The 24,512-nt window shown below is 44.8% G+C and overlaps 1 protein-coding gene across 1 annotated transcript in view; it reads left to right on the forward strand.

The window, feature by feature from the left end:
* LOC126204457 (vanin-like protein 3) overlaps nt 1-24,512 on the forward strand; it is a 159,279-nt gene that overhangs the window by 115,493 nt on the left and 19,274 nt on the right. Inside the window, exons 5-6 of the mRNA XM_049938842.1 lie at nt 14,968-15,131; nt 20,142-20,356. Coding sequence (XP_049794799.1) covers nt 14,968-15,131; nt 20,142-20,356 — 379 coding nt within the window. The remainder of the gene's footprint in view (nt 1-14,967; nt 15,132-20,141; nt 20,357-24,512) is intronic.

Here is a 24,512-nt window from a genome sequence, read left to right on the forward strand (position 1 = left end):
CATTTATAATGCCACGAAGTTTTCTTTTTAAAGTGATAATTTATAATTTATTTCGAGACAATCAGCACTCGTCTTCGCTGCCAGCAACCGGCAACTGTCATCTGTGCTTACCGGTAATTAGGGCGATGAAAACAATCTGAAACAGTGGCTACCTTTCTATGTCCACTTATTGAAAACCAAAGTAAGAAAATCTTGGTCACTTGGTCAGGTTAATTGTATTCACGGAATTAATTTGGTAGCAGTCCAAACTTTTATGTGCATTTCCTGCGGAAAGACGCTATATGCCGGCCGCTGTAGCCGAGAGGTTCTAGGCGGTTCAGTCCGGAACCGCGCTGCTACTACGGTCGCAGATTCGAATCCTGCGTCGGGCATGTATGTGTGTGATGTCCTTAGGTTAGTTAGGTTTAAGTAGGGGACTGATGACCTCAGATGTTAAGTGCCATAGTGCTTAGAGCCATTTGACGCTTCATTCGTAAACGATGGTCTTTCCACGTGGTGCGAATGGGGCTAATAAAAGTTAACACTGACAAGTCCTATTACTGTCTTGAGTAATGTTGATTGTGTTCCTCAGATTACAACGGTTCGAAAATCAAGACGAATATAATCTGTTAGTGCTAAAAACACTAAAATAATATTTTATTATAAGAAAATGGTTCAAATGGCTCTGAGCACTATGGGACTTAACATCTGAGGTCATCAGTCCCCTAGAACTTTGAACTACTTAAACTAACCTAAAGACATCATACACATCCATGCCCGAGGCAGGATTCGAACCTGCGACCGTAGTGGTCGCGCGGTTCCAGACTGAAGCGCCTAGAACCTCTCGGCCACACCGGCCGACTATTTTATTATAGATTATCTTCAAATGTTATCTGGAAGTAACATAATATGTTTTTAAAATGTCACCCGCATTTATTTGTTAAAAGGAACAGACATAACTAGACAGAATATTTGTCAAGGAGCATTCAGCAAGCAGGTGATGAAGTGTACAACTGCGGGGCGCACTATACGGACCCGAAAAATAATTCATTCACCTTGAAACAGACATTCCAACTTACATCCTCTGCAACCAGGGCGAGAGTTTGTGCTGCTTGACCTTGTGACTGCCAAACCCTAGCTTGGCCAGCAACGTCGCCGGATCTTTCCCCAGTTGAGAACGTTTGGAGCCTCATGGGTAGGGCCCCCCAACCAGCTCTGTATCTTGACTATCTAACGTACCAGTTGGACAGACTTTGGCACGATATCACTTAGGCGGACATCCGACAATGCCAAACTGAATAATTGTTCGTATACAGGCCAGAGGTTGACAACACGTTACTGACTTGCTCATCTTGTGAAGATATTTCTCCTGAATTAATCATCCAGTTTTCTGAAACTGTAATCATTTGTTTGTCTGGATATGCAAATCACATCTATAGATTTCCATCCCACTTTGATAATTCTCTCTTGGTGCATCTTCTTTCTTTTTAGTGTATTTTGTCCACACTGTACGTGTGTTACAGCCAATGGGGGACCTCTCACAAAATTTTCTGAACTCATTTTATATTCAGAACTGAATTTTTCACGTGGCAGCGAATTGAGGACCGTTTCGAAATTTCCTGACGCGTTACAGCTGTGTTCGACAGCAGGAACCGAATCTTGCACACACTCTTACCGAATAATCCATTTATTTTCTTTCAATTTGACCTTCTCCAGTTTAGCGTCCCTACCATTTAATAACATGAATCTTCTACGAAATATATTTTTCCAAGTGAATAAAATTTATTTGAAAATTAAATTCTGCTAGAACTGCTAGAACTTTTCTTGAAATCATCTTGAATCCCTAGATTATTACCCAAATCCAAATTGTACAGAAGTAAAAACATTGCACCCACAAAGTCTTTCTCGAAATTAAAATGAAACAGAATTATTGTATGAGAACAAAACTGAAACCCATTCCAAACCAAATAAACCAAACTACACTTTTTAAAAACTTAACAAAAAGAAGCCTCACATTTTTTCCAGTTTCGCAAAGCAAAGATCTTTACCGGAAGATGAGGTGATTTGTTTACCTGCTAAAAAAGATAAAATCCTCTTTAAATGCTTTCCTTTGATGATTCATGGCGATTCGGTGGGTACGATGCAGCTCTTGTTTCTCTTTATCTCTCCCGTTCTCCGATCACCTGGTACTGGTCAAGAAAACTTTTAATGTCTGCCTGTTGTATCGAGGCACTCCTGTACCCATTTTCTGTACTTGGGATTGTGTTTTAGTTTGAAATATTGTGTGCTTAAAATTTACAAGGTAGTCTAGGTCTGAGTCCGATTTGCATTGTATTGTGTAGTACACAGTCTGTACAAGTAACGAAGTGGCGCTAATGGTTCTTGGTGTGAGGAGCTAGTGTCACCCTCATTCGGTGATGAGGTCTTTTGTAACGAAGGGTTCATGCCGATAGTATCCGCCACATTTTTTCTGGTACATTTCTATGTTTCGAATTGTGTCCTATGTACAGATCTGTGACATTGAGAGTCAATTATTTGGCATTCATTGCATAAGGGTGTTTGCGACTCAGAAGCCACCCTCCCAGCTTCAGTTAAGGCTGCACTTATGAACACCTTTAGATATACGCTACCTGATCAAACGTTTAGTGGACACTAATAAGGGGTGTGTCCGCACTTCGCCTTTGTGATGGCTTAAGTTCTCCTGAGGACACTTATAACGAGGTGTCTGAATGTACGGAGAGGTGTAGCAGCACATTCTTCCTCAAGAACCTAAACCAGAGAAAGTAGTCAAGTTGGGCGCTGGGGTCCACGTCCTAACTCATCCCAAAGGTCTTCCATTGGGTTCAGATCGTCACTCTGGGCAGACTAATCCATTTCAGGAACGTTATTGTCCACTAACCTTTGCCTCACAAATACTGTCGTACAAAAGGATACCTTGTCAGACTGATATAGTTATATCTCTGGTAGCCCATCAAGAAAAGTGGGACTGCAGCCGGACACGAAGTACTTGAATAATGTTAACAAAACTAGGGGCTGTATTTGAATCCAACGTTGTTTATACTTTTTAACATCTGCTACCAATTTCGACACCAAATGGTGTCATCTTCAGGCCGCAAGTATAAACTGCCATCCATAACCGTTTTCATGTGCAATGTTCAGAATCGTATGCAACAGGACGAAATTAATTGGATTCCGTACCTTCCCTGGCAATAACAAGCTCAGCACGGTCTGACCATTCTGTTCATTGCACGTGAAAACCGTTGCGGATGGCAGGTTATACTTGGGGCCTGCAGATGACGCCATTTGGTCGAAACTGGTAGCAAGCGTCAAAAAGAATAGACGACACTGGATTCAAATACAGCCGCTGGTATTGCTATCTTTATTCAAGTGATACAGTTAACCGTCTCCGAACTGTTCCTCTACTGTACACAGTTCACAACACTGCAAAATGTGTTCACATCCTTCCACCTTTAGCCGTGTTCATATCCTTCAACATTTAGCATTTGCATTTTCTTAAGCCCAAGAAGACGACTACACGCTAATCACGAAGTGCACTTCCATACCGTAGCACCGTCTCCCCCTTACCTCACTGCTGGCACTACACATATAGCAGGTAGCGTTCTTCGGGCATCCGCCAAACTCAAACCTGTCCATCGGATTGCCACATAGTAAAGGGAGATTCATCACCCCAAATCATTCGTTTCCAGGCATCCATAGTCCAGTGACATCTGTCTTTACACCACCTCAAGTATCGCTTGACATTTACAGAAATGTGTGCAGCTGCTCGACCAGGAGTGAGTCCTGACACTGACTTCAAGGTTTTTTTTTACTACCACTTCCGAACTACTCGACGGTTCGTGTCAGTCGGTGCATAAAGCGTACCTGGTCTTCATTTAGCTTTCATTGTTCTTTCGCGGTTGCACTTCTCAATCACATCGCCACCAGTCGACCTGGACTACTTTAGGAGGGTTGAAGTTTCCCTGGTGGATTTTTTATTCGGGAGGCATCCATTGAGGAACCTATGTTCGAAGTTAACGAGCTGTTCTGACCGACCACTTCTGCTATTACTCTCTAGTGGCAACGTAACATTAACCGCCTCCCTTTAAATTGGGTGGTCCGCCTCTGGTTGACATCTAGTGGTCAGTTCCGCATTACATATCTGGATACTTTTGAACAAATAGCGTCCATACATTACCAATTTAATTCAGCGGACACGTCCTTAAAATTATTCTTGTTTGTGTCCTGCTGTTGAATTTCTTCTGACTGAGGCTTTCTGGTCTGGTTTTGTGCCGTGAAACTGACGGAAGCCGCAGGATGACTACCTGCGTATTTTTGTTCCAGGCAACCTCTTTATAAGCCAAGAATAGCGGGCGTAATTGACTTGAGACTGGCGGAGGAGGACCGGAAATAGTGTTAGTGTGACGCTCGTAGTCCATAAAGTGTTTAAGAAACTCGCCTACGAGAGGGGAGTGCTATTAGCCACGGTCTGCCGCGGAGGCTGCTGTGACGTCACCAGCAGTGCGCCACGCACAAAATTCTCCACTTCCTGCTGCTTTCTTTTTAGTTACCGAACTGGCGTTGCTGCGTAATAACTCGTAGTATAGTAGATCAGTATTTTGAAAGCTGATATGAAAGAGATTTTAATAACAAGCTTAGTTCTACTGCAGTAGACCAGAGGCAAAGTTCCTCGTTCTGTTTCTAGACGGGTCAATCGGAGACGACCGACCGCCGTGTCACCCCTGTCAGTGACGTCATTGGATGCGATATGGCGGGGCGTGTGGTCATCTCACCACTCTCCTGGTCATTGTTGTCACTGATATGGAGTGACAATCGTCTTCGGCCCCTGTGGGTTGAGAGCTCCTTACAACCAGTGTTTTTACGTTGTTTTACGTGGCGTGCGAGTGGTACACTATTCCTTCAAATGGTTCAAATGGCTCTGAGCACTATGGGACTCAACTGCTGAGGTCATTAGTCCCCTAGAACTTAGAACTAGTTAAACCTAACTAACCTAAGGACATCACAAACATCCATGCCCGAGGCAGGATTCGAACCTGCGACCGCAGCGGTCCTGCGGTTCCAGACTGCAGCGCCTTTAACCGCACGGCCACTTCGGCCGGCACTATTCCTTCGAGACAAGGTGGACAATCCGCATATATATGCCAACAAACCCGACAACTTCCTCACTGCGCAAGTACAAACACGACGACTCCTTTCTGCCATTCTGTGACGTCATCACGTCGATCCATCTTACTTCCCCTACTCCATACACCCCTCTGACACATACTCAACTCTTCACTGGCATGACATCCGTCAGCGGGGAGGGTCGCGTGACAGCCTGGAACTACTCCTACACCATCTACAGCGCTCCAAAGTAAACACTAGATGACTAAAAATTTGCCGGTGAGCTTCGGTTTCGAAGTGCTGTAGTCCTCTCATCGGCATGTACCAACGTGTACTGCTGTCTGATGAGGCGAGCTGTTTACCACTCTTAGAGCTTCCGACTGGAGTTTCCCAATACCTATAGTAATCTCTGTGAGCTGCGACATGCGAAAAACGGCAGTGCTCATTAGGATGATCGCTCCAGCACTGCGTAGCTCGCCTTGTCACGGTCCGTGCGGCTCTCCCCGCCGGAGGTTCGAGACCTCCCAAGGGCATGGGTGTGTGTGTTGTCCATAGCGCAAGTTAATTTAACTCAGGTTAAGTAGTTTGTAAGCTTAAGGACCGATGACCTCTGCAGTTTGGTCCCATAAGACCTTACCACCAATTTCCAAATACTGCGTAGCAAGGACGTTGTTCACCATGGTACTGCTGATCCCAATCTGTCCATCGCTGAACTGCCGAGGGATTTGGTGAATTTATATTTATCGCTATGCTGTCACAAGCCGTAGGATTGTTCATCAACACGTGGTTGAGCACGTTAGTAGACTCTGACAGCGGTGGTGTTTCCGGAAACAAGCACTGATCGCTCGCCCTTAACCGTGTAGCAAGTGAAAAGCCCAGTGCCTGCACAGTCATAGAGATGGGACGACTCGTGCCCGGACACACACGATCTGGACGCATGACGCCCATTCTGCACCTCCCTGTCAGACCAATGACTGGTCGTGATTTGTCGACAGCCGAGCCCCGCGTCAGTCCCGATTATTCCTTTCGTAAAATGATTGGTAGCCAGTCTTCCCAACACAATAGCTATTAATCAAATTACTCATAAATAATACTTTCTAGCCGAAAAAAAGTAAGAATAAAGAGGATCTGGTTGACAGCGATGATAGCTTGGACGCTCTGGTCAATAAGTAACAGTGTGTCGTCTCGTTAAAAAGTTACATCCAGGAGTAAAAAGCACATGAATTGAATAAACCAAAAAGCGGTGAGATGATGACGGACATTAACAAGACGAAGAGGTTGACAGTTAACTTTGTCATGTCTGTACACAGTAAAACTTTTAGGAGTCTTATTGCACTTCATTTGAATCAGCCTTTAATTCAAGAAAATGGGCTAGCTATATGTCCGAAATTGAAAGGATTCACAAAATAAAGACACATATGCGGTAACAAAAACTATTAACAATGAAAAGGGCATATCAAGAAGTGCAAAATCAATGCGTTTCATCATGATACTGAAAACAGCAGCAACAAAAAATATTAACAATGGGAAGGGCATACCAAGAACAGTAAAAGCAATGCATTGCAGGATGGTAGTGAAATCAGAATGCCTCTACGCAAGTAAATGCCTAACACTGAATTACAAATTGGACAAATCAGAAACATTATAGGAAAGAATTTCAAGGAAATAATTTAAGTCTAATAAGAAATACAGAGCTCTGAAAATTAAGAATCAACGACGAAATACAACAAAATATATAAAACAGCAAAAACAAAAGGAAAGAGAAGGAGCTCAATAAGGAAGTGGTCTCTCCCTGCATCTTTTTAACATAGACAGAGTTATCATAGAATGAAGGAAGGGGTACAAATATCGAGACGTCGGGACAGAGAATCAAAATGGAGTGCCAAACTCTTGCTGACGATCTACCTACCTTCACTATGACTAATGAAGAAATCAAGTAAGCCCTAGAGAAGTTACACAAGATAGAATAAAATATATTGTATGAGAAGACTCATTTGATGGAAAACTTAGACCAAAGCATCATAAAAACTCCACAAGGAGTGTTGGGTAACTTCCTATGTGTCTTCTTTTAAGTATCTCGGAGAAGTCATCTGGACTAGACAGTAATGCCAATTTAGAAAGAGCCAGCAAACTTAAGAAAGCGCGCAGAATAACATGGAATAATTGTGATTAACGAATGGTAGGCTGTAATGCAAAACTTCGACATTATAAGGCAGCCTGAAGTATTGTATGCCTCACAAACCCCATCTCCAGGAGCCCACTAAAAACTGCTGCAATTAGAAAGGTATTTCTTAGACCAATTTATGGTTCCATAGTGTAAACGGCATCTGCTTTAAAAGAGAAGCTCCACATACACATCAACAGATAAGTTCACTGAATGGGTAGGTAGAAAACTGTTGCATTGTCACATCCGTAGAATGGACAACACTAGGTTAATTAAAAAATTATTTAATGTAATAAATTGGAAAAAGGTAAAAATAATTTGGTTCGAAGATATAAGCCGGACTAGAAATGACCTCACAGAAAATACCATCAGAGAACACCAAGTCATTTAAAGCCTAGTTACAAATTCGCAGAGGAAGCTAAAAATACCAGACGAAAATAGTGGACAGAAGAACGCAAGAAACAATACTGCGAACTCCTGAAGAGATTTTGGGGAGAGAATAAGAAAAAGAAGCTGTCAGACCAAGCTAAGAAGATGAAACGTGCTCCTTTAACTGGGCATAACGAATAAAGAAGAAAAAAGGGAAGATTGTTACTTTTTGGACAACTGTACAGTATGAATGACAATAGGCTGACCTAAAATATCTTCGGGTTTGTGTGGGAAAAGAAATTTAGAAAAGGCTTGATCCGAGAAGTGATAAAAGATTAAAAATACAGAACATGAGACCGGAAGAAGTAGCAGCAGGAAAAGATATTTTCAGAGGGAAAGTATTAATTTAAAAAGATTCCAGTGGAAACATTCGTATGATGAGTCACTGCCACATAACATAGCTCGATGAATCTTGGATCATACTCGTACATAGAAAGAACTGCTACAGTATGGAAGGTAACTCAAAGAAATACTCGACGAGACAGAAATGACACTTTTATTCAAAGGGAATAATAATACGGAAGTCACCGCAATTCAGGATGTTCCGTTGGGGGGATATGATTTTTAATTGGGTGTGTGACCACCACAAATGGTTTCTTGTGGTAGGGTGTTCCATTCCTACAACACCATGGTTGACAATGGCTGGATGGTCGTCGGTGCATGTGGACGTCCTGCAATACGACTCTCGACGCATTCCACACATGCTCGATGGGATTTAAGGGGAGAAGGGGGGGGGGGCGGGCAGACAAGTCCATTAACCAAATATCCTTTTGTTCGAAGAGCTCCTCCACCTTCGGTGTTCGATGTGGTCGCACACTGTCATCCACAAAAGTCAAGTCACGGGCGGACGCACCCCTGGAAAGACGCACACAGGGAACAAGTACAGTGTCATAACGACGTCGATCGATGATTGCACCATATTCGGAGATCTGGAGGTCAGTACACCCGTGTCTCCCCACACCACAACACCTGGACCAACAAAACGATCATGTTCTACAATGCATTACGTGTGCATATGAGGGTTCGTCGAGCGTTATCGAACATGATCGTTTTGGCAGTACAGGTGTGAGGAGGCATAATGATGCACGGGCGTACTGACCTGCAAAACATCACTGTGGACTCACAGGTCAACGTTATTCTGACACTGCGCTCCTTCCCCGTGTGCTTCTTTTCAGTGGTGCACTCGGTCCTGACCTCATTTTTATGGGTAACAGTGAGCTACCACATCAGACAGTGCATGTGAAGGAACTCTTTGAACGAGAGAATATTCGGCGAATTTACTGGTCTGCCCGTTCCCCCAGCTTAAATCCCCTTGAGCGTGCGTGGGATCCGTTGGGCAGGCGACATTGCAGCACGTCCCTATATACCAAGGACCGCCTTCGAAAAGAACCTCTTACCAAAGTTATGGCTAACGAGGGAGTATGTTGCGGGGCAGTACCGCCCATGATGATCACATACCGTATTAAGAACTACACTACTGGCCATTAAAATAGCTACACCAAGAAGAAATGCAGATGATAAACGCGTAATCATTGGACAAATATATTACACTAGAACTGACATGTGATTACATTTTCACGCAATTTGGGTGCATAGATCCTGAGAAATCAGTACCCACAACAACCACCTCTGGCCGTAATAACGGCCTTCATACGCCTGGGCATTGAGTCAAACAGAGATTGGATGGCGTGTACAGGTACAGCTGCCCGTGCAGCTTCAACATGATACCACAGTTCATCAAGAATAGTGACTGGCGTATTGTGACGAGCCAGTTGCTCGTCCACCATTGACCAGACGTTTTCAATTGGTGAGAGATCTGGAGAATGTGCTGGCCAGGGCAGCAGTCGAACATTTTCTGTATCCAGAAAGGCCCGTACAGGACCTGCAAGATGCGGTCGTGCATTATCCTGCTGAAATGTGGCGTTTCGCAGGGATCGAATGAAGGGGTCCTAACACATTTGAGATGTATACGAACAAGAGGTGACCGAGACGTGTAACCAATGGCAACCCATACTATCACGCCAGTATGGCGATGACGAACACACGCTTCCAATGTGCTTTCACTGCGATGTCGCCAAACACGGATGCGACCATCGTGATGCTGTAAACAGAACCTGGGTTCATCCAAAAAAATGACGTTTTGCCATCCGTGCACCCAGGTTCGACGTTGAGAACACCATCGCAGGCACTCCTGTCTTTGATGCAGCGTCAAGGGTAACCGCAGCCATGGTCTCCGAGCTGATAGTCCATGCTGCTGCAAACGTCGTCGAACTGTTCGTGCAGATGATTGTTGTTTTGCAAACGTCCCCCTCTGTTGACTCAGGGATCGAGACGTGGCTGCACGATCCGTTACAGCCATGCGGATAAGATGCCTGTCATCTCGACTGCTAGTGATACGAGGCCGTTGGGATCCAGCACGGCGTTCCGTATTACCCTTCTGAACCCACAGATTCCATATTCTGCTAACAGTCATTGAATCTCGACCAACGCGAGCAGCAATGTCGCGATATGATAAACCGCAGTCGCGATAGGCTACAATCCGACCTTTATCAAAGTCGGAAAGGTGATGGTACGCATTTCTCCTCCTTACACGAGGCATCACAACGTTTCACCAGGCAACGCCGGTCAACTGGTGTTTGTGTATGAGAAATCGGTTGTAAACTTTCCTCATATCAGCAATTTGTAGGTGTCGTGACCGGCGCCAACCTTATGTGAATGCTCTGAAAAGCTAATCATTAGCATATCACAGCACCTTCTTCCTCGCGGTTAAATGTTGCGTCTGTAGCACGTCATCTTCGTGGTGTAGCAAATTTAATGGCCAGTAGTGTATGTACCACGTTTTGTAATGTCCAGGGCATAATCACAAATCGCGGTGACTTTACTTGTCGTTTCTGTTCGTCTCATGGCATCTTTCTTTCAGTTATTTTCTGTGCTATACTGTAGCAGTTCTTTCTAGCTACGGTCCGAGTTTCATCGAACTGTGTCACTTGCCAGTGTTTCATCGTGCGAAAGTCACGTTCTGCAATCTAGCATATGAATTATTGGAGGAAAAGGAGGGGGCCGATGATAAGAAATTGAAAATGTGGCGTGGTTTCTAGCTGGGCTTTTTGCGATCGGCAAAGCCGAGGTGATGCAGCGAAAGCCGGCTCGGAGCATTCATTTGCCGGTGCCAGCGCCTCGGTCGCCCGCAGTGGTATGCAGCGCGAGAGCGGTTGGCACGGCGCGGCGTTTTGGCCGCTAACTGGCTGACTCTGACTCGCAGGCAATTAGACGCTAATCAGTCGCTCAAAGCCCCGAGTTTCCGCACCCTCCCCTCTGCCGCCGCCCTCTAACTGCGGTGCCGCTACTCCGCCGCAAGTAACGCACCGAGTTAGCGGGGCCACTGCACGGGCAACCAGCACGATCTGGGACGCCTCCGCTGTCTGCTAGCTACCGTAACGAGCCACGGCTACAGTGTGTGTTGTACCTGACGTTGCCTCACTTTGCATATTAATGTATTTCGTGACATTATGTAAAATGGTTCTAATCACTATGGGACTTAACGTCTGAGGTCATCAGTCCCATAGACTTAAAACTACTTAAACCTGACTATCCTAAGGACATCACACACATCCATGCCCGAGGCAGGATTCGAACCTGCGACCGTAGCAGCCGCCTGGTTCCGGACTGAAGCGCCTAGAACCACTCGTACGTTATGTATACTAATTTAGATACAATCTACATTACTAAACCGCTACCCTGAAACCCAGTTGCCCGCATCTCGTGGTCGTGCGGTAGCGTTCTCGCTTCCCACGCCCGGGTTCCCGGGTTCGATTCCCTGCGGGGTCAGGGATTTTCTCTGCCTCGTGATGGCTGGGTGTTGTGTCCTGTCCTTAGGTTAGTTAGGTTTAAGTAGTTCTAAGTTCTAGGGGACTTATGACCACAGCAGTTGAGTGTCATAGTGCTCAGAGCCATTTGAAACCCAGTTCCACTTGCAGGTTGCCTGTCTAGTGGATTCCAGGGGCAACAAATATTTGACTATCAATATTTCATATAGAAAAATGTTCAAATGTGTGTGAAATCCTATGGGACTTAACTGCTAAGGTCATCAGTCCCTAAGCTTACACACTACTTAACCGAAATTATCCTAAGGACAAACACACACACCCATGCCCGAGGGAGAACCGAACCTCCGCCGGGACCCGCCGCACAGTCCATGACGGCAGGTTATGCATGGGGCCTGAAGATGAAGCCATTTGGTCGAAACTGGTAGCAAGTGTCAAAAACGTAAATAAAATAAAATAAACGACATTGGATTCAAATACAGCCGCTGGTATTGTTATCTTTATTCAAGTGATAGTTATCGCGCATGGTGCAGGTTGAGTCCGTTTACAACCTGCACCATGCAAGTAACGAGCAGCCCTTAGGGGCTCGCCATCACAGTATTTTTATCTTCAATTTCTTTGTGACTAATGCCCTTTTGGCATACTTATTATTTTATAAATGAAATATAAGTACTGCCAGTCTTTCACGATAATTCCGTACTTATAATTTGTATCATACGTTTTTAGTCATAATTCTGTGACCATGTTATAGACCATTCTTTGGTTTAAATTCTGAGGAAGACACTCCTAGCAGTGTCGAAACCCGGTTAATTCGTTAAAAATTAGTGACTGAGGGCTGTTTTCTTTTAATTGTAACTATTCGCGGTCTCTGAACGTGCAGCCATGTACAAAAATTTTGTAATAATAACATGTTTTTTGCAAAAGCTTACTTGTCTTGGAGACAATTTGGCTTTTGAAGGCATTGCGGGTTGCATAAAACCCATAGGTAGCGGGCAGCTGAATCGCCCTGTTCAATCCGAGCTTGTGCACTATCTCTAATAACTGCACTGTCAACAGGATGTAAAAACACAATTTTCCTTCCTTCCATCCTTCCTTCGAATATAATTACATGATACACACTAGACTATGCGACAAGATTTCTCTCTTTTGGGCTGAAACACTATTACCTTCTGCTATTCGTCAATTACTCGTGTACACAGAACAGCATAACTGCAGTGGAATCGTCCATATACGACAGGTGGAGCAGCCAGTGTAAAAAGAAGCAGGGAGTATTGTGTATTCAGTAGCGAATCAGCAACAGCAGAATGTGTCGGTCAGGTGTGTTCAATGATTTCGAACATGGACTAGTCATTGGATGTCATCTGAGTAACAAGTGCAACAGGGAAATTTCAACCTTTGTAAAACTGTCCAGATCGACTGTGGGCGATGCGATAGTGAAGCAGGCATAGGAATCAACAACCATAGCTAAACCGAGACCAGGCGGACGCCATGTACTGATGAACTGGGGCCGTCGAGCGTTGCACATGCTGGCTGTAAAAACTTGCATGATGTTGGCGAGAAGAATCACTTGTGAGGTCCAAAGTGCTACCAGAAGTCCAACTAGCCCAGTGACTGTACTTAGGGAGCGAAAAGGTTAGAGTTAAGTGGTCGAGCAGTTCGTCATAAGTCACACAAAGCGCGAGAGCGACGGCACTGGACACTGGACGACTGGAAACGAATGATTTGAAATGATGAATCACGCAGTGCCCTTGACAATCCGATGGAGGGGTATGGAGAGATATGGGGATGTTTTTTGTGGTTAGGATGTTAACCGTTTATTACGCTTAAGAAAAGGCAAAATGCGGAAGGCTGTAGACACATTTTACGGCAATGTGTGTTGGGTACAGTATACAACGATGGATCTTTGTATTAGCATGACAATGCACCCTTTTTATTATAAAGCAGAATCTGTGTAGCAAATAGTCTGTGGACAGTTGTTGTAGCTGTGGTCTTCAGTCCTGAGACTGGTTTGATGCAGCTCTCCATGCTACTCTTTCCTGTGCAAGCTTCTTCATCTCCCAGTACTGCAACCTACATCCTTCTGAATCTGCTTAGTGTATGCATCTCTTGGTCTCCCTCTACGATTTTTACCCTCCACGCTGCCCTCCAATGCTAAATTGGTGATCCCTTGAAGTCCTACCAGCCGGTCCCTTCTTCTTGTCAAGTTGTGCCACAAACTCCTCTTCTCCCCAATTCTATTCAATACCTCCTCATTAGTTATGTGATCTACCCATCTAATCTTCAGCATTCTTCTGTAGCACCACATTTCGAAAGCTTCTATTCTCTTATTGTCCAAACTTTTTATCGTCCATGTTTCACTTCCATACATGGCTACACTCCATACAAATACTTTCAGAAACGACTTCCTGACACTTAAATCAATACTAGATGTTAACAAATTTTTCTTCTTCAGAAGCGCTTTCCTTGCCATTGCCAGTCTACATTTTATATCTTCGCTACTTCGATCATCATCAGTTATTTTGCTCCCCAAATAGCAAAACTCCTTTACTACTTTAAGTGTCTCATTTCCTAATCTAATTCGCTCAGCATCACCCCACTTAATTCGACTACATTCCATTATACTCGTTTTGCTTTTGTTGATGTTCATCTTATATCCTTCTTTCAAGATACGGTCCATCCCGTTCAGTTGCTCTTCCAGGTCCTTTGCTGTCTCTGACAGAATTACAATGTCATCGGCGAACCTCAAAGTTTTTATTTCTTCTCCATGGATTTTAATAGCTACTCCGAATTTTTCTTTTGTTTCCGTTACTGCTTGCTCAATATACAGATTGAATAACATCGGGGACAGGTACAACACTGTCTCACTCCCTTCCCAGCCACTGCTTCCCTTTCATGCCCCTCGACTCTTATAACTGCCATCTGGTTCCTATACAAATTGTAAATAGCCTTTCGCTCCCTGTATTTTACTCCTGCCACCTTCAGAATTTGAAAGAGAGTATTCCAGTCAACATTTTCAAAAGCTTTCTCTAAGTCTGCAAATGCTAGAAACGTAGGTTTGCCTGTCCTTAATCTTTCTTCTAAGATAAGTCGTAAGGTCAGTACTGCCAGAAGACAGCATCCATCATCATTACCTTCTCTGGTTTAGGCTCTTGAGGAAGTATGGGCTGCCAGTCCTCCACAGATATTCAAGCACCTCTTTGAGAGAATCCCTAGAGGAGTTCAAGCCAATACGGAGGCGAAGAGTGGACTCAACCCATATTAAGTCCACTAATAGATTGTCGTATACTTTTGAAGAGCTAGTTTGTTGGTAGTAGAAACTGAACGTGTGAGGATCGATATTATATCTACATTTCAACGATGTGCCCGATGTATTGATCTGACTTTGCCACCTCTGAGTAGGTCCACAGAAAGAATGCAGTGACCTCCATTAACAAATTGCGCCACACGCAGGTGCTGCGCAACCTGTCCTGCGCGGCGCGTGAGGCGAGGATGTACACAGTGATCAACATCGCCGAGATCGAAGAGTGCGCAAACCGAACCGGCTGTCCCGACGACGGAGCCCTCTTCTACAACACCGACGTCGCCTTCGACCGCAACGGGACTATCGTCGCCAAGTGAGTATCCGATCCAACTGCTGCTGGAGCCTCATCGCAGGCTGACGAAAGTTAGTTGCCATCTGGCGCTTAAGGACCAAAACTGTGGTTTTGTCGAGACACTGTCTGTAGGCAACCGTCGCTCCAATTGGCTCTCTTCGACGATGTAAAATCGCTTTAAAACGTCGAATTCCTATAAAAATCACGTAAAAAATTTGAAATTCTCGTGTTGTATGCCTACATATCTCTATAGTGCCTCTAATCATGTCAATAATCTGGTCTTAATTTTAACTGGAGCCAGAGGTATGTTAAGTTTTTGAAATGGATGCAATTTGCGTTCTGGCAAACCGCTTTAAACTTATCACTTCACGATAGTCTCCTCAAGTTTGCTGCCGGATTCTAAAACCAGCATGTTTCGATATTTCTGGAATTCATCTGTCCACCATCTTCAGGAGAGACGCTGCTCCGTTTGAGTCCCGCTGGTAACGAATGCCAAGGCTGCTAAGTGTCGATCCAAAGACTGGACTTGTGGTGCCGTCCGTTGTAAAACAGCGGCGCCGGCGATGTATTGCACTCAGAGATTATTCTCAAACGCTCGGGGCAGCCTACCAAAGGACGTTGTGTCTGATTTCATTGTCTGCCAATCTAATTTCAGTTGGATCCTTATAAACGTGACGTATCTGTGTGAGCTATCAAGGGCTCGTCAAATTTCATCTCGTGCCTTTCGTTTAAACAATGTTCCGCTACTTCAGATTTTTCAGGATGTTGAGCCTCGTGTAACGGCGATGTTCCACACATCTGTCCTGAACTGTGCGAATCGAATGGCCGATTCAAGCCTTGCCACACTGACATGGAATTTTGTATATGCCAGGCTTCCTACAGTCCGAGTAAAATTATTTGATACTTGACGTCTGTCTCTTGCAGCTACGCCGGCCGGGGTGACCGAGCGGTTCTAGGCGCTTCAGTCTGGAACCGCGCAACCGCTACGGTCGCAGGTTCGAACACTACCTCGGTCATGGATGTGTGTGATACCCTTAGGTTAGTTAAGTTTAAGTATTTCTAATTTCTAGGGACCTGATGACCTCAGATGGCTGTGAGTACTATGGGACTTAACATCTGAGGTCATCAGTCCACTAGAACGTAGATCTAGTTAAACCTAACTAACCTAAGGACATCACACACATCCATGCCTTGGGCAGGATTCGAACCTGCGACCGTCGCGGTCGCGCGGTTCCAGACTACAGCGCCTAGAACCAAATGGCTCAAATGGCTCTAAGCACAATGGGACTTAACTGCTGAGGTCATCAGTCCCCTAGAACTTAGAACTACTTAAACCTAACCAACCTAAGGACATCACACACATCCATGCCCGAGGCAGGATTCGAACCTGCGACCGCAGCGGTCACGCGGTTCCAGACTGTAGCGCCTAGAACCGCTCGGCCACCCCGGCCGGCTGACCTCAGATGTTAAGTCCCATAGTGCTCACAGCCATTTGAACCATCTTGCAGCTACAATGTTGGCAAATCCGTTGCCGCCTGCTGCCCAGTTATAGGCGACACACAAAGATGGTGAGTCGCTTCACAAATGCCGTCAATACGTAACGCGGAGGAACGATTGCTTTCTTCACAGCGTTATAGGCTAACCCCTATGAGCAAACTCGAGACAGAATAATGTAATAATATGTTTGTTTGTATAGACATCTTCCGCAGCAAAATTTCAGTTTTAGTGGGAACAGCGAACTGTAATTCCTCGCTGTTAGAAAGATAAAAAAGAATTCATTGCATTTGACGAGATTCGAAACTTTTGCCTTCTATTCAGGTAAATACGCTATCTACTACGCTAGGTTCTTGTATTTATTATGATTCTGGTATCCCAGTCGAAACGATTAATTGACAGCCTTCAAAAATTCGACCTCACGCAATGTCGTCCGCGGTTTATCTGACATAAGCCGATCTCTGTGATTATAATAACTGTATAACTGTATAAATATCGCGTCTAGTGCGAAAGGATCTAATAGTGTTTTTAGCATCGTTGTGTATGTGTGTGTGTGTGTGTGTGTGTGTGTGTGTGTGTGTGTGTCTGTGCGAGTGCGTACGTGTTTGTGTGTGTGTTGTTTATGGTGTGGTTAACATGTGCCAGACCCAGGATTCGCGATTCAAACATATCAAGCCTGAAAGCTGGACAAGGTACAGGGAGTGAAGTAATTGTTGTGGCAACTTTGGCAACGGCGAACGGTTTGGGCGTGACGCCGAGTGCTCTGACTCTAGGAAACCAGCTACAACGAGTGAAGTGCCATCTGTCAAGTAATTTTAATCTGACTATAAGTACCAAATCATCCTTGACGGATCCGAGTAGTCCCCAAATCAGGGACGGTCAATCTCCTCAAAATTCTTCCAATTTTAAATATTATCCCCTACGTATAAGGTCCTCTTCATGCACCTCCAAGGATGTCCAAAATCCATAGCTCGACGAATCTGCTTTTCGTATTATGCGTTTTCCCTAAACAAAGACCAAATTGTGTAAGTTCCTGTGTTAGACTGTCCCCCTCAGAAGTGCTCTGTGTCCCAGGCTCCTAAGAGCACCACTGTGTTCATACACTGGCTGGGAACTCTTTGCATGCAGATATCGGCCGATACGTATCGTTGGTACCCATGCTTTATTACGGGTGGCATCACAACCCCAGTACATGGGAATGGAAGGGGCGGGGCGGGGGGGGGGGGGGGGCAGGGCAGCACCTGTGATGGCTGACGCATGCGTCGTGTATAGTACGGAGGCCTATGTAGTACGACGGTTTCCAGCATTGGCATTAGTCTTCCGTGAGACTTAGCTTCAGCAGCGTGAACAAGTGAATCACCGAAATAACGAGTCATGCTGATTTTAGTGTCCGACAGCCAGTCCGAGGAGAATACCAAGAATTATTAGGCTCTAAAAGCCTACGCAGTTACATATCCCGTCGTATCTCTTAAGTTACTGAACTCATTGAAACATTATTTCTTTGCTTTATTACCACACTACCTCCTCACTCGACAATAGATCTTTCCCAAAGTGTTGTGTATTATATTACGTTTCCTATGTACAACCTTCAGAAAACGGCGTCTTTGCCATTTTGTCAATATTTAACTCATAACATGTCTCTATCTGCCACAGGACTCGAGCAAAATTTCTGAAATTAAAAATCACCTCTTAATTTTATGTAGGGGTGGAGCTATATACTACGTCGTCCAAAACCGTCCGCTTCCGTGTGCCACCTTCTATTATCCATATTTCCGTATACCTGTAGTTTACTACAACTTTTCTCAGAATTTAGAACATATAGCACCGTTTCACATTGTCAAACGCTTCTTCCAGGTCGACAAATCCTGCGAATAGGCCTCGATTTTTCTTAAGTCTTGCATCCAAAAACGCTAGACACGTCCAACAGCCATCATGTACTCACACCATTCTTCATCTGCAGGAATGAATTACTCTGCAAATGAGCTCTCATAAGAATGACAAACTAGACTATACAGTCCTGTACCGTTCAATCAAGATGTAACACCATTTCCATGAGCATAATCCATTACTGGCCATTAAAATTGCTACACCAAGAAGAAAAGCAGATCATAAACGGGTATTCATTAGACAAATATATTATACTAGAACTGACATGTGATTACATTTTCACGCAATTTGGGTGCATAGATCCTGAGAAATCAGTACCCACAGCAACCACCTCTGGCCGTAATAACGGCCTTGATACGCCTGGGCATTGAGTCAAACAGAGCTTGGATGGCGTGTACAGGTACAGCTGCCCATGCAGCTTCAACACGATACCACAGTTCATCAAGAGTAGTGACTGGCGTATTGTGACTAGCCAGTTGCTCGACCACCATTGACCAGACGTTTTCAGTTGGTGAGAGATCTGGAGAATGTGCTGGCCAGGGCAGCAGTCGAACATTTTCTGTATCCAGAAAGGCCCGTACAGGACCTGCAACATGCGGTCGTGCATTATCCTACTGAAATGTAGGGTTCCGCAGGGATCGAATGAAGGGTGGAGCCACGGGTCGTAACACATCTGAAATGTAGCGTCCACTGTTCAAAGTGCCGTCAATGCGAAGAAGAGGTGACCAAGACGTGTAACCGATGGCACTCCATTCCATCATGCCGGGTGATACGCCAGTATGGCGATGACGAATACACGCTTCCAATGTGCGTTCACCGCGATGTCGCCAAAACACGGATGCGACCATCGTGATGCTGTAAACAGAACCTGGATTCATCCGAAAAAATGACGTTTTGCCATTCGTGCACCCAGGTTCGTCGTTGAGTACACCATCGCAGGCGCTCCTGTCTTTGATGCAGCGTCAAGGATAACCGCAGCCCTTGTCTCCGAGCTGATAGTCCATGCTGCTGCAAACGTCGTCGAACTGTTCGTGCAGATGGTGGTTGTCTTGCAAACGTCCCCATCTGTTGACTCAGGTTTCGAGACGTGGCTGCATGATCCGTTACAGCCATGTGGATAAGATGCCTGTCATCTCGACTGCTAGTGATATGAGGCCGTTGGGATCCAGCACGGCGTTCCGTATTACCCTCCTGAACCAACCGATTTCATATTCTGCTAACATTCATTGGATCTCGACCAACGCGAACAGCAATGCCGCGATACGATAAACCGCAATCGCGATAGGCTACAATCTGACCTTTATCAAAGTCGGAAACGTGATGGTACTCATTTCTCCTCCTTACACGAGGCATCACAACAACGTTTCACCAGGCAACGCCGGTCAACTGGTGTTTGTATATGAGAAATCGGTTCGAAACTTTTCTCGTGTCAGCACGTTGAAGGTGTCGCCACCGGCGCCAACTTTGAGTGAATGCTCTGAAAAGCTAATCATTTGCATATCACAGCATCTTCTTCCTGTCCGTTAAATTTTGCGTATGTAGCACGTCATCTTCGTGGTGTAGCAATTTTAATGGCCAGTAGTGTATAACAAATCGTGTATCTGCCGTGTCTGCTGTTCCTAACGTTTCAGCTTTTTCTTTGCGGCCCAGGTATCGCAAGTACAACCTGTTCGTGGAGCCGGGCTTCAACGTGACGGAGATGCCGGAGGCGGTGACCTTCGACACTGACTGGGGCGGCCGAGTGGGACTGCTCACGTGCCAGGACTTCCTCTACCAGGAGCCGGCCAGAACACTCGTGGAAGACCTGCACGTCACAGACATCGCCTACCCTGTCGCCTGGTTCAACGAGCTGCCCTTCCTCGTGGGTAAGACAGCACTGGACCTCACCAATTTTGTTTACGTCATTTAATCTGAGGACCTCGAGAAGAAAGGACCCAACAGTTCTACAGGAGCGCATATCTCACCCGCCTACAAGAAGGGTAACTGTCTTCCAGTATCATTAATGTGGAACTGCTTGGACCTTTGAGCGTACGCGTTAATTATTAGCGTAATGTACAAGTGGCTCTCCGAAATTGGAAGAACACTTATAGAGGAATGGGAATCACTGTCAACGATGTATAGGTATTTTCATTAAGTTTTACTGACGATCAGGCTATTATAGCACAAGATGATTATGACCTTGAGTTCATGATACGACGATTATATCAGGAATACAACAAATGGGGACTACAAATGAGTCTAACAAAAACAGAGTATCTGGTGGTGAATAGTGATGCTAAATTTGAAGTACGCATCAATGACAAAGCAGTTATGAGACAGGTAGAGAAATTTAAATATCTCGGGGCACGTATTGATAAAAGTGGACCGGGCCATACAGAAGTAAAATATAGAATACAGCAAAGCAGAAAAGTTTTAGGGTGTATGAATTCTTTCTGGTGGGATAAGAATATTTCCTACAGCAATAAGAAAAGAGTTGGTAGATAATGGTTGAATAAGTGCTGTGCTATGGATCAGAACTATGGATCTTAAATACGAATCTCAAAAGAAGACTAATAGCTGTGGAAATGGATTATTTGCGTAGGAGTGCCAGAATGTCAAGAATCGAAAGGAAAACTAATGATGAAGTAAGAGCTAGAATGAAGGCAAATTATACAGTGATAGAATTGAAAGAAAATCATTAAAATAGTACGGACATATGATGAGAATGCCAGATCGTCGGTGGCCAAAGAAGGTTTATGAATGCAAACCATCCGGCAGATGTAAGCGCGAAAGACCACGACGTTGTTGGACAGGCCGCATGAATGGAGTAATGGAATATCGCAGGATCGACAAGAGGCTTAGCCGAGGATACCAGGAATACAACAAGATGTTGTTATTAATTAATGTTTGTATTGATTAGTCCTGTAATAATAATAATGATGTTCCTGCCTTTATTGAATGGGTCAGCATGGCATTTAGTTTCCGCAGATAGATGATTCGTACTGGTTCCAATTCTGAAAATCTTTAAAGTAAACACGGAGATGATAAAAGTCATGGAATAATAGCGATATGCGCATGTACAGATGGCGGTAATATCGCATACAAAACGTATAAAAGGGCTGTGCATTGGCGAAGCAGTCACTTGTACGAAGGTGGTCCATATAAAAAGGTTTCTGAAGCGATTATGCCAGCACGATGGGAATTAACAGACTTTGAATTCGGAATGGTAGTTGGAGCTACAAGCATGGGACATTCCATTTCGTAAGTCGTTAGGGAATTCAATATTCAGAAATCCACAGTGTCAAGACTGTGCCGAGAATACCAAATTTCATGCATTACCTCTCACCACTGACAACGCAGTGGCCGACGGCCTTAGTCTAACGACCGAGAGGACCGACGCTGCTTAGAGTTGTCAGTGCTTACAGACGAGCAACACTGCGTGAAACAACCGCAGAAGTCAATGTGGGACGTACAACAAAAGTATGTTTCAGGACAGTGCGCGGCAATTTGGCGTTAATGGTCTATGGCAGCAGACGACCGGCGCGAGTGTCTTTGCTAACAGGACATCGTCTGCAGCGCCTCTCCTTGGCTCCTGACCATATCGGTTGGACCCTAGACAACCGGTAAACCCTGGCCTGGTCAGATTAGTCCCGATTTCGATTGGTAAGAGCTGATAGTAATGTTCGAGTGTGGTGCAGACCTCCCGAAGCCATGGACCCAAGTTGTCAACAAGGCACTGTGCAAGCTGGTAGTGGCTCCATAGTGGTGTGGGTTGTGATCACATGGAATGAACAGGGTCCTCTTGTCCAACTAAACCGATCACTGACTGGGAATAGTTATTCACGAATTTTTGTGGATGACAATGCGCCATGTCACCGGGCCATAATTGCTCGCGATTGGTTCGAAGAACATTCTGGACAGTTCGAGCGAATAATTTAGTCACCCAAACCGCCCGATATGAATCCCATCGGCCATCTATGGAACGTAATCGAGAGGCCAGTACTTGTACAAAATCCTGCACCGGCAACACTTTCGCAATTATGGATGGCTATAGTGTCTCCATGGCCAATATTTCTCCAGGGGACCTCCAACGACTTGTTGGGTCTATGCCACGTCGAGTTACTGCACTACGCCGGGCATAAGGAAATCAGACACGATGTTACACGGTATCCCGTGACTCTGTCACCTCAGCTTAAGGGGCATAATAATTCGTGATACCTTCCAATTAAAAATTTTCAGCTAATGTCGCCTAAAATTCTTCCTTTAATGCCTTCCTGTGAGAATCAGAGATGCTAAATAACTGCAGCGCAGCCATGGAGGCATAATAAGGGGCGATAGCACTACATACTTACGTTATACTTTTGCCTAAATCGTTAGCACACTATTGTTTAGGATTGCTTCTTGTTCTTACTTTCAATCGTGTGCATGCAGCAGTTGTTTTAAACAGACGGGTTTACAGTGCTTTCGTGAATAACACAGTCCTTTCACACGCGTTTCCTTAAATGCATATTTGATTCAGTAATATGACGCATTTCGCCTCGTTAATGTACCTTTATTTTTGTTATACGTTTCGAATAACTAAAAAGAGAAGTGTTTGACATGAAAAGACTGCATAAGTATTTCAGCATATTTGTGAATACTGACTGACGAAACTGATTTTTGTTCTATGTTCTCTTCCCGAAAACACTGAGAACGTACTTTCTTATTTTTCGTAGTTTCCTTCTCACACCGTTCGCCCAAAAAGTTTTCGAGTTGCGTAGATGGGAACCTGAACTCGAACGACAGAAACAAAACCGCTACAGTAAAATTAAACAGACGACGTCTGACCACCCTGGGCTTGTTATTGTCACAGAAGGTACGGAATCCTGTTAATTTTGGCCCGCTGAATACGATTCTGTTCATTGCACACGAAAACTGTCGTGGATGGCAGGTTATGCTTGGGGCCTGAACACGACACCATTTGATATCGAAACTGGTAGCATGTTTTAAAAAGAATAAACGACGTTAGAATCAAATACAGCCGCTGGTTTCGTTATCATTATTCAAGTATTTCGAGCCCGGCTACTTTCCTCGATTAATTACCGGAGAAGGCAAAGATCCCGAGTTCGAGTCTCGGTCCGGCACACAATTTTAATCTACCAGGAAGTTTCATATCAGCGCACACTCTGCTGTAGAGTAAAAATCTCATTCTAGAGCTAACTTGTACCACAGGCTCGGTCTCTTGCCCACCAGCTCTCCACTGGACTAGACAAATTTCCTAGCTCCTCCTCCGTCAGTCCGATTGCGGCAGCCTCCTGTCACTGCAGGATACATCACCTTTTTATCCACTAGCAGTAAAATTTGGAGCCAGTAAACTCCAGTAGTGTCACAAATTATTCTAGTTACAGACTCCTGTACATACTGGTATGCATATATGACGCATCCTTTATGTGGTCTAGTGGCGTCTAACTGGCAATCATTTGGTGCCTCGCCCCCTTTTCCTTCATCTACTTTGACCTCTGCCAGTTTTCACTACCGATCTTGCTGCTGAGCGCTCCTGATACCCCTCACAGCTTGGCCGCCGCAAGCAGCCGCTTGTGTCCACGCAGAATAATGTGACCGGTAGATATGCCGTCCCCTGAGCAACCTTGGAGAGAGCAGTAGTGGTGGACATTGTAACATTGTAGGTGGACCGTCAAGGCACTGTAGGAGAAATGGCGAGTGCTGGACGGGAAATAGCGTTCTAAACTGAAGACTACATTCATGTTTTTTTTTTTTTTTTTGTAAATATTCAGTGAAGCCCCTACACAACTGTACTTCCCGGGTGACCATCCAAAAAGCTCTACTATCACCTCTGTTTTCGTTAGTATCTAAAAATAATTCCGCTGAAAATACAACAAAACCAACTATTTATTTTCGCCTGATGTGTTAGCCATTTGTAATTTTCAGAGAAGAGTCACAAGTGGCAAATTTTGAGTAAAACCTACATTTTCCTTGTTGCCATGCCCTTTCATCAAAACACAGCAAAGTTTACACAATGTCACTCCACTAATCTGTTGTGCA

The sequence above is a fragment of the Schistocerca nitens genome, chromosome 9 (genome assembly GCF_023898315.1).
Source record: "Schistocerca nitens isolate TAMUIC-IGC-003100 chromosome 9, iqSchNite1.1, whole genome shotgun sequence".
NCBI classification, from domain to species: domain Eukaryota; kingdom Metazoa; phylum Arthropoda; class Insecta; order Orthoptera; family Acrididae; genus Schistocerca; species Schistocerca nitens.